At 39.4% G+C, this 11,579-nt stretch overlaps 1 protein-coding gene across 9 annotated transcripts in view; it reads right to left on the bottom strand.

Moving 5' to 3' along the window:
* Antp (homeobox protein H90) overlaps positions 1 to 11,579 on the bottom strand; it is a 93,713-nt gene that overhangs the window by 7,799 nt on the left and 74,335 nt on the right. For all 9 annotated transcript variants that reach the window (XR_011545857.1, XM_070657895.1, XM_070657892.1 and 6 more), the window contains one exon: positions 6,220 to 7,622. Coding sequence is in view for 8 of the 9 variants with exons in the window: in XM_070657895.1 (XP_070513996.1) it covers positions 6,220 to 7,024 (805 nt within the window). In the remaining variant the exon portion in view is untranslated. The remainder of the gene's footprint in view (positions 1 to 6,219; positions 7,623 to 11,579) is intronic.

The raw sequence follows: 11,579 nt of genomic DNA, 5'->3' as shown, positions 1-11,579 counted from the left end.
TTAATATAAATCGCCGTGTGTTTAATTACTTTTTATATCAAGGTAAATTGTAATTGCGCTTATACACAAGATAACTCTTATTTCCGTGCTATAAATGGTCGGTATCGTATTTGTAAATTCCGCAGCCTACGATCGGCCCGACTGGCGATAGGCGTCTCTGCAAACCTTAAATGAAAATACCGCCGCGACGGGAGGATAAAAAAGACTCGGTATCGTAAATGCAGTTCCGCGTATGATAGATATCGCAGCGATATGATCTGCGGCTGGTGCGCGGTACACGAATCGCGAACAAGAATATTAATTATGGCTGCCAGAGGAGCGAGAGAGACGGCGAGAACGCGGGAAGATGCCCGGGTAGGACCGGGCGAGGTGACTCTGTGTGAGAAGTCTCACAACTTTACAAGGTATAAACCTCAAAGGGTTTGGTTCGGTTAACCCGCCATGCGAGTGTGAGAGAGCAAAACGAGGCTGCTCCGGGATGGCATGAGGCAGGGAAGAAGCAGGAGGAGGAGGAGACGCAGGGATGAGAACTGGAAAGCGTGGTGGAAGGGCAAGAGGGAGGTAAAGAAGGAGAAGAAGAAGAAGAAAACTCCTTGGCGAGCATTCGAGGCAAACGCCGCCCGTCGCGCTGTCGGCCGATGAAGATGGATGGCGGTTCTGCCGTGGAGAGAGACGGAGAGATCGCGTAGGTTCTTCAGCCGTTCGACCAGACGAAGAGGACGAGATGGAGAGAGGAAGAGGAAAAAAAAAAGACACGCGCTGGAGAGCGAGAGGGACCGAGGAGAGGATAGAGAAAGTTGGGAACATGCCCTCTTATTCCCTCCCTTGGGCTACGCTCTCAAATTAACAACATACCAATCTCTAGCGCGCTCTTATAAGCTTCAACGATTTGGGCAACTTCCTTGGTTCCCTTTTCCTCCGTCGTTTTAAGAAAATAGCCATTTGCCGTGCCACAAAAATGTAATGAACGTTATAAAAGAGCAATTGCACCGGGTTGTCTTGCGAACGGGGTAAGTCCGCACGATAAAAAATTTTCTTTTTCTTTTTTTTTTTTTTTCCCACCAGCGCTTTCATCGCGATCGTGTTTATTACGTGTGTTCATTACACGAACAAAATCTCATTACTGACTGTCGAGCGTGCTGTCGACCGTTCTGCGAAATTTACATCCTATTAATATTCATTTGTCGCACCGTTAATGAAGATCATGTTTAAGATCTAACGTTAGATCGTCAGAGCGTCGAAGAAATACATGTTTAATTAGTTTTTGAACATTCCAATCTACTTCGGAGCTTAATGTTATAAATTTAAATTGACTGCTAAAACTCGTTTATAAGAAAGCAAATCGCCGACAAAGTTCCAAGTATATACGCACAACGTATATTTTTATGTTAAACTTATATATTTATCTAAGGCACGTCTGCGACCGAATAAAGATAATCCCGAGCTGATGCGGCGTAATAATCAGGTTTGTTTCGAAAGGTCACTTCGCTCATAAATCCTTTCGTGCCACTAGATGTTGCAGAGCAAAGAAATGAATTATTAAACGCTGCATCGAGACGAGTCTGTATTATTTATGAGCTAAAGCCTATAAAGCTTCCAAACCAATCGGTTTGATTATTGAGGACTAAAATCTCGATTAGCTTTACCCGCCTATAAAAATTAGACGAACAACGGCACGCGAATCGAACGAGATTATAATTATTAATTAATAAAGCAGCAGAGGTTCCGCGTTCTCGAATAAAGTAAAAGTAAAACCGTCTGCTTCTACTTTAGACCGTTATGTATATTTATTTCATATTTCTCTCGTAGATATTACCGCGATTTCATTGATATTTTAAATATGCCCCGTGCAAGCGGGCACGGAAAGAAATCCTGTAATAAGAAAGTCATACCGATGGCCTAAGTTTGTGCTGGACCGGAGTAACCAACGTCGTGGCACGACTCTCGCGGACGGAGGTGACTTTAAACGCGGAGCAATAAATTAACGGCGTTGGGTTACGCAAGGATCAAATGTCCCCTGGAGTATGCCCGGGAGATTTATGGGTCTGCCTTCACTGGCGCAGCGTGAAGGAACGAAACAGAACAGAACATACACAACCGTGCGGCTTATTATAGGCTAGTTGCTCCGCATCTCAGCCTCCCCGCCCCCGGCCGACTAGTCTTTCAGGCCCGCCGCAGGATACACGCAGGACTTTTCAGATTAACAGCTAGCCGGATGTTGTAACCCGCTAATAAGGTGCGGCCACCACTCTGCTGCCCAATTAAGCTAAGGCTTTACGTGAACACCGTATGGCCGGACCTTGAAACGGCTCCTCGATTAGATATCTTAGAGGCACCATTAATTCTATCATTTGCTTGCGATATCAACCTTGGGCTACGCCTTCGCATCTTCGATGGATTGCAATCTTAATCGCGCGAAATTGTTCAGATGGCATCTAACTTAGTTCCTCGAAAAAAAAAAAAAATTTAATAATTTATATCAAAATATAAATAATATATATTTAATAATAACTCGCGATGGTTTATACAATTAATTATTGCCGATCGCGAGCTTAGTAAAATTAAAATTTCAACATAAAATTTAGGCAACGTTCTGTATAGTTAAATCAAGATTAAATTCCAAGAAAGTTGACAGAAGGAGGAAAGCGTCGAGGCCACTAATATTCGTAGAAGAAATTTAGAAAGAGGCAGGACAGTCCGATAGGCGGTTTTTCTCCCTTTGCTCTCGCTTCTCTTTTTTTTTTTTTATCTTCCGGGTACACGAGCAGACAGGCGGACAAGAAGATGGAGTCTGAAAGAGCCCCGAGGTAGAAGGTTGAGATAATGAGCAGCGAGAGCGACTCGTTGCGACATATGCGTCTTTACGATATCGTTCGGAGCATTAAAATTTACTTTTTCCCCGCACCTGCTACTCTAGATGCGAAAACAATAAGGCAGTCCCGCAGAACTTTAAGTTAAATTGTGAGGAATAAAAATTTCGTAAGAGCACAGATTTTTCTAGACAGAATTCTTCTACAGGAGCAAGTCGCAATCACACGCCGCAAAAATAAAGACAGTTTTATCCTTCGAATGTTGAATTTCGGCCAAATATCGAGCGGAAAATTAAACCGCGACCTCCATATCGTTCGCGATTGCCTCTATGGCGGAGCTCCAAAAGAAAACGGTCCCAGAATTTCTGTGGATTCATTCATCATCATCATCTGTCTCTCCTGCTTCCCCCTACCGTCTCTATCTCTCTCTTTCTCTCTCCTACGCCCATATGTACGCATATGGACGCATACGCATACACGCGCGTATCCTCTCCTTTTTTTTTTTAGCTCCTCCTTTCCTGCCCCTTTTGAACTCCATCGCTTTTCGAATATCTCACGAAGCCGCCATCATTATGGCCACCAATCTGTTGAGCGGCTAGTTGGATTATAATAAAATGCATATCGGATTTGGAATGCTGATTTTTCTGACTCGCTCCATACGCCGGTTCGTTCTCCAAATAAAAATTACGAATTTTATATTTGACGCTTCGAAATATTATTTCAAGTTTTACATCTCACCCAATTTTCTACGCGTAGTTTATTATTACACGGCCTCAAATTTGCAGCGACAAATAAAATATTCTATAATACTTAACGTTAAAAAAAAAAAATTTATTCGATATTTTACAATATCGAAAGTCGATTTCTGCTTTTTCAATTAAATTACTTTATTTTCTTTTGCCAATAACACGTGTCTCCGTACCGCGACAATTTATTTGCAGCGTTCTAAGCCTCTCAAGATGCACATTACATAAGGAATATAATATACGAGTACGAACGTATGCAATAACGGAAGCTTTGTAACTGTATCACGCCATGCTTATTTGCCGATTGAGAATATATGAGAAGGGAGAGAAAGAGAGTCGAGGTGTCATAAATCTTTTCGCACAGAGGGTCGCAATTATCTCATGCATTAAAAGCATCGATGGTCGGTCTCCTTTTCTCGGATCAACACTTGGGATCGGAATGCAGTATGTTGTGCTGCATCGTAAGCACGTTGTATTATCCAACGCGAAAAGGATTACGGTGAAATTCTCGAGTTTTCAAATCTTCGGTTGAATTAATATATGGCAGCGCATTTTAATATAAGAATTATTTGTAAGTTCTTAAATTGCATTTAACTGATAAAATTTCTATATCTAATTTGCACATTTTTGAAGAAAATCTAACTTGGGCAAATTTTAAACTTTCAGCAAAGCATAAAATGGAAATTAACATAAAGTTAAAGCAAACTTCAAACTCTAAAATTAATAATATAACATTGTACCCGACATATATTTTAAATACATGTAAAATAAAATTAAAGTGTCACAAAATAATTAATTGTATAATTCTTAGTAAAAAATATTCTTTCTTTAAGCATGTTTCTTTTGTTAAAGTATTGTGACGTAAGAAGTTTCCTACACATTTTTATGTAAAAAAATATTATTTAAAATTCTTGTAATAAATGCATGAAATTGAGTTTTTATAAAGTCAATGAAGGAATGAAACGAAACATTCTTAAACGTGCCGACATCTGTGAGCACGTTCAGGGACTCGAGCCATTTTCTTCGTTTAAAAGGCAGTAAACTACAAGCCCTGGCGTCGTCATAAGCGTAGTGTTTATCGGCCAATCCTGAAGCAGATGCTTGGGACCTGCTTCTGAACTTAACCGAAAGATGGTATGGTAACCAAAAGAATTAAATATTTATTCTTCAAATAATTTTACCAAAATATTAAAATTGTGAAAATAATCGTAATATTTAGATATTTTAAAGTAGAGTACTAATAATTTCGATTTAATTAAACTTTAATTTAATATTTTAACACGTTACAAAATTATATTGTATTGTATAGAAATAAAACTTAAAGATTCATAAATTTTATATAGTAAGTATACAATTTTATAAATACTTTTCCGTAAAAAAAAAAAAAATTTAATATTTATATTATACTGTATTGGTTGATTTATACTCGAAGAAAAATATGAAGATAAATGCTTTTAAAGAAAATGACGAGCAGCTGAAGAATGTGAAAATAAGTAAGTAATAGTTCGCCAAATTTTTTTGTTTCAGGCAGATGCTACCTCGAATTAGGTAATATGGGGATACCGTTCTTTTATCGAGAGTAGGTCGAACTACAAGCCAATAAAAGAACGAAAAAGTAAATGTGAAATGGCTCGCCTAGCGGGATTCCATAAATTATTCAGTTGCGTGAGTCCCAGGGCTTCTTCTATTTAAATGACGGTCTAGACTTATTGTTATTCCTTTACGGCTGTACCGTACAATGCCACAAATAGGTATGTCACCCAAAAAGTGTTGAATACCGTGAAAAATGCGAAAAGATTTATCAAATCGAACATGATTGACATTACTCAACTGCACGCATATCGAATAGATATAATAAATATCTATTTTTAAAACTATTTCTAAACTTTAAACAGGTATTACCTTTTTATTTTTTTATTTAATTTAAAAACGTGTTACGCAAGAAAACAAAAAAAAATTATAAATACAAATTAGTAAGATGATGTTAATTAAATATTAGGAAACGTTAACTAAATATTAAGAAAAGTTGATAAAAATTAATAAAATTGAATACTCGAACTTTTAAGCGCAATTACGTGAAAAAATAAGAACAAACGATAATGCTTATTGTGACCTGATAAATGAGCGGAGAAACTACAGGCGGACTAGCAGGTCAACGCAATAAATAACCGGTCGCGTTATATCTAGAGACATTGTGCCAATCCTGAGTCAGATGCCATACGGATTTGGTTTAGTTTTGTGCTCCATCGCATAAATACAAAAGTTGGCTACCTACGGCGGTCTGAGAAACTATTTACTAGAAATTTAGCTTTCTACAAGAATGTTGGTCACGCTTCGAGTAAAATATTGTATTTTTCTTTTAAAGCAATCTTATACTTTTCTTTTAAAGCGATCTTATATTTTTTTTTTTTTTTTTTAGCGATCTTATATTTTTCTTTTTTTTTAAGCGATCTTATATTTTTCTTTTAAAGCAATCTTATATTTTTTTTTTAAAGCGATCTTATATTTTTCTTTTAAAGCGATCTTATATTTTTCTTTATGCAATTAATTTATGAAATTACCGATGTGTAAAGCAATTTTTTAATTAAATTTAATATCTTATGTTAGAGCTAAAATTTTATTTTGCTGTAATTATAAAAATTTATTGTAAACGTTTGACTTACCGAACTGGCTCCTCATCCAAGGGTACAGTGGGCTCGGTAAATTCGCAGATGCCGCTCCTTGAGGCGCGCCTTGCTGCTGTTGACTGAGCGACGACGCGACGACGCCTTGGTGCTGTTGAGCTTGCTGCTGTTGTTGCGGGTGCATTGTACCTTGTCCCTGCTGCGACGAGGTTTGAGATTGCTGCTGCTGCTGGTATATCATATGTTGCTGCTGCGCCTGCAGATGCTGATGTTGCGATTGTTGCTGCGGGTGCTGCGACTGCTGCGTCTGCATGTGCGGATGCTGGCTGTGCATTTGATGGTGCATCTGCGACTCGACGAGTGGCGGACTATCCGGTCCGTCGAGAACGCTGCCTTGATGATCGACAGCAGCCGCCTGAAGTTTGCAACTGGCATAGACGATGGGGGTGGACGGATGTCCGTTAGGAGTAGGTGTGTGCCCCATGTGAGCCATACCGGTGTTCGGGGACGTGGATCTGTAACCGGCCATGCCGTCCATACTTCCGTGTTCCTGCTGGTGTTGGTAGTAGGCTGCGTTCCGCATGTCGATCCGGTTGTACGGAGGAAACCTCGGATAAGGCATATCTTGCTGGCCTCCCGTGGTTCCATAATGATGGGCGGATACTCCTTGACGTAACAGACTCGGGTCGCAGGGGTCGCCGGCTTGCTGAGATTGCTGCTGGACCGATTGCGTCTGCTGAGGTACCTGTACGGCTGCACCGTAGTGCTGCTGATGCTGATGCGGGTGTTCCACCCCGCCATTTCGCAGGTCCGGGATGTACGAATTCGCGAAGTACGAACTCATGCTACTGTCCCACCTGTCCCACCTGCTTATGTCACTTCTCTACGTTGACTGCCTTTGGTTATTTTCAAGCTTGATCTACGACTTCTCTCCCCTATCCTTTTACCTTCATAAATTTATTTTGTTTTGTACTCTTCCTGTGCGGACACACTAGCACGTCTTTATATAGATACAAATTTATCACTTCGGAATTGCATTTCTTCGCGAATCTTTTTTCTTTTTTTTTTTTTTCTTTTCTCACTCGATCCTCGTCATCTCACGCACTCTTGAGCGGCACAAGCACACACACATATACATATATATATGAAATTACCATCATTTTTAATCACATGTACATCATTTGACTTTTTATCACACTGAGCTCACTACCGAAAGTGAATAAAATCATAAACTGGAGCACTGCAGAACCTTTTTTCTTCTTTTTTTTTAATTAGAGCAAGTGGAGAAAGGGATGAGTGTACCACGTATACACAAGGTGGTAGCGGAAGATAGTAATCAAAGTCCTTCGTCTTCCCCGGTGTGACACCTTCGTTCAAAGCGCCAAGCCACTCCAGACCCGCTTCGTTCCCCTGTCCACCCTATAATCAAAATTACGCCGCACCTGTAACACAAAGAAAAATTACGTGTTATATCATATTACACATACAACATTACGAATTACATTAATTACATCTGATTCACATATATCGTAACGCGAAGCGACTTTAATAAATAATTAAATAACTCGTATAATAACGTAACAAAATTCTATCACTAAACCAACGATACTATTAAGAAAAAAATTATTAAATTAATTTAATAAATTATTAAATACCATAAAAGCATGGATGATAATTTAAAATCGCCATAAATAAAGAAACTTTCAAATACCACTGCTCGAAAATATTACGATAGTTCGACATGTAATATCGCAGACGTAGCTAAAGCTTTGCATGATCCTTGTCAAGCGAACTGAAGGAACTGAGCAAAGCTTAGCCTGTGAATGACAGAAAGCGAGTTACACATGTGCTCGTCACGGTGACGGCCATCGCACAGACGCCAAACTTATTGCAGCGTTCTGTGTGGGCGGGCTAAGCGATCGTTAAATTTGGAAAAATTTCCATCCATTAGGCAGCATGGCTACTTCCCACCAAAACCATTCTTTCTCGCATCAATCTCTTTTTCGGAAGCTTTGTAAAGGTCTCGATGCGCATGTCGCGTAGAATTAATACAAGTCCAACACAAATTACTCGTGTCCAACATAATATGCGTGTTAATTGGATCACAAAAAATGTATGAAAAAAAATAACGAATAAAAATTGACAATCAACGTTAATTAATCTACTTTACTTTCCGTTTAGCAAATATTTTTACTCGAACGAACGTTATTTAATAGAATATATTGTGCAAAAGTTAAAATAAAATTAAAAAAAAAATTTTTTTAACATATTCAATATATCCGACATAAAATTAAAATAATTTAAGAGTGTTAAATTAATCATTCATAACACATACACAAAGCAATAAACCATTGCTTTTTTATCGACTGAAATACAAAGAGACTTTGCCTTTTGTGAGAACATGTTGATCTGGAGAATCAAGATCGAAACCTTCTGTACCGACCACATGTGACATTTAAATGTACAATTCTACTAAATAAAATGTTCTGTAAGCCTTGCAACTTTCGATTTAAATTCTTCACTTTCTTCATTGTTTCAATTTCAATGTTACATAAATAAAAGCAGACAACTACTTAACGTTCCCAGTTGAATTGAAAACAGTTTTAAATATTCATTACATTCTATTTTTCTCACACGAGTAACTCCGTTAATGTTTCGAATTTAGAGTAAGATAAGGTTTAAAGTATTGATAAATGGTTAATTGAAAAGCACAGGCATTTAAATTTTAAATTAATAAATACGTTTGGCTTTGAAGCGGCAAAAATTCGGCGCCTCCGTGAAGAAATAAATGAAAGTGTACATGTGAGCGTACATTCATTGTATTGTTGTGGGTGGCACGAGTACGGGTGGCACTAAACACGGAGGAACGCGTTCGAATGTGCAACGAGCGGCGAAGCAGGGTAAAGGGTGCGAGCGAGGGTGAGAGGCGCGGCCCTTGGGAGTTTGCTGTACACGAGAACGGGTCGGACGCGGGACGATCGCGATTAACATTCCGGCCGCTAGCTTGCTGTTCGCGCGGCGCTTTCATTAATTCCAGCGTATTGATTCCACGGATTGATGAATGGCCGCCGATAGCGATTCCACGCGCTCGCCACCACCCCCTCCGGTTCCCCATCTCCGCCGTCGCTCTTGTCCCCCTCGTCCCTCGCGTATAAATTCAACCTCTCGCAGGATTTGAACTCAATTCCCGCCCCGTAAATTCCCCTTTATGTATCCTTCTCTGAAGCGCAAGTATCTGAATTCTAGTAACGCGGACGGCACAATTTTTCGCCGCTCTCTCGCCCTATTTTTTCCCTCTCTCGCACCTGTCTAATTTAATAACGACGCGGAAATCAGTTATCGTTCAAGCCGGTACGTGAATCATGGATTTTAATGTCTCGCTCAATTGTATTGAATTTAAAATACAGCCGGGAGAAAAAAAGATAATGTGAGGTGAGTTACCGAGCGGCTGGTCCTTCCATTTGGCGAAGTACATGTTAACTGTTTCGAAACCTAATAAGCATTTTCGGCCTCATTTAGTGGTGACATCGACCGGAAAGATGATAAACCAGCTGATTATTTAAGGGTCTAAGGAGTGCATAATATTGTCGGCAGATGGCGATAGCGATAGCACGGAAGAAGAGGAAAAAACGGGGTGGAGCATGTCTGACAGCTGGGTGGGTTCGGGGCCAAGGTGATTGAAAACAGGGTGGAGCGTCATGTGACGCCATGGTTGGATATGGAAGTGACGTCATATAACTACGATGGCCTCTAGTTAGCAAAATGGCCTCTGGATAGAAGTTCCTTTGTCCCCCAATCTGTTATCTGTTATCTTGATGTAATTGAAAGAAGACGGTTGAAGCGCCAATTGTGTTTCGTCAGTCGGCCTAACCCGGAAGAAGCGAGTTGTCCTCATTATATTCCTACTTTTTCCATTTTAAAAGATAAGAAAAACAAGCGCTAAAATAAAGATAATAATTATCATGCCGTGAAATAAAAAAATAAAAAAATTTAAAAAAAAAAAAAAGAAACAATGATAAAGCAACACACAATTCCTATTGCTGTTTTCGTCGCGAACGCAATGTAAGGAAGATAGCAAAAAGATGCCGAGAGCGATCTGCTTATGTGTGTATCGTCGGCTGGCGCAGATAAAACGGCCGGATAAAATAAACGACGTCGTTGCTGGCAGCCGTGTCCCTAAAGATTGAGCCGTAAATGGCACTTGGTTTTGACAGTTATGGAACTCGTGGCTCGTGTCGGTCGTCCACACCTCGTAAAACAGTCGTAAACCAAACGCGGTGTAAACCAAACGTATTTCTGATGCCGCGCGCAGCGGCGGGATTACATTAAAAAGTTACGGCCGTTCGACCTTGTGCCGTGTAACACTTAGCATGTAGAAGATGACGGCGGTTCTCACGCTTTTTTTTCTTTTTTTTTTCCTCTTTTCTTTTTTTTCGAATATTCTTATTAAACACCTAAGCGGCAATATCTCGTAATTGCGAAAATTAAACAATACTCAGTATACATTTAACAAGATATAAAATACGCAAGTGCGAATTTAGAGCGTAATAGAGTGTAATATAGCAGCGATCAGGCAACGTATAATTAACAATAGTTGCAGTCATAAAGCATCCAACGTACATTTTAGCTAATATCGCGATTATCTTTTTTGCCCTGTGAATAAATATGCTAATGCGGTGATTGATTACTTCTGTAATACGGCCTGCACGTTACACAAAATCGGCGCGAAGCGGGCGCGGTAATAGCTATCATTATTGTATATAGCATGTAATTTGGGAGAAGCCGGGGTAAAAGAAAACCAGCCTCGTAAAGAAAGAAGATGCTTCTCGTAATTATAAAAACCGATGCATTCACGAGGGTATTTACGATCCTGCGGTATTTTGTTGCATAAAATGATCCGTCCCGCAGAAACGGGATGACAATACTTTTTTTCTTTTTTTTTTTTTTTAAACTCTATATTATACCATAATCGAATTTATTATATGCATTCGATATTGCTGTCATGTGATTTATTCGCGTCGGCGGAAGTTCTCGGACATTAAACCTGTCTGGGCGAGCGGCCATTGTACAATGAATTTACATTTTAACGTTATTATACATATATCACGATTTTTAATAATGCCGAGAATTACACGGGCGACAATAATAAAAGAACGATTTAATTAGACCAGTTAGCGTTTCGTTTCGTATTGTTCTAAAATGCTATATTAACACGCAATTAATTGCATCAGCTACAAATGGAGGACCCGCGGATTTCATTCTCGTCCACTAATCTCGCGCTTTATATGTTTGATACAATTTCACAAATTATCTAATACGCCGTTTCTCTACTTTTTTTTTTTTTTCTACTACATACCTTTCGCCTTCCACAAAAATCGAACGCAAAAATTACGAATCAA

The sequence above is a fragment of the Cardiocondyla obscurior genome, linkage group LG06, assembly GCF_019399895.1.
Source record: "Cardiocondyla obscurior isolate alpha-2009 linkage group LG06, Cobs3.1, whole genome shotgun sequence".
Lineage (NCBI taxonomy): Eukaryota > Metazoa > Arthropoda > Insecta > Hymenoptera > Formicidae > Cardiocondyla > Cardiocondyla obscurior.
Note: the sequence above shows the minus strand (reverse complement) of the source record. Positions and strands in the feature narration are given on the sequence as shown.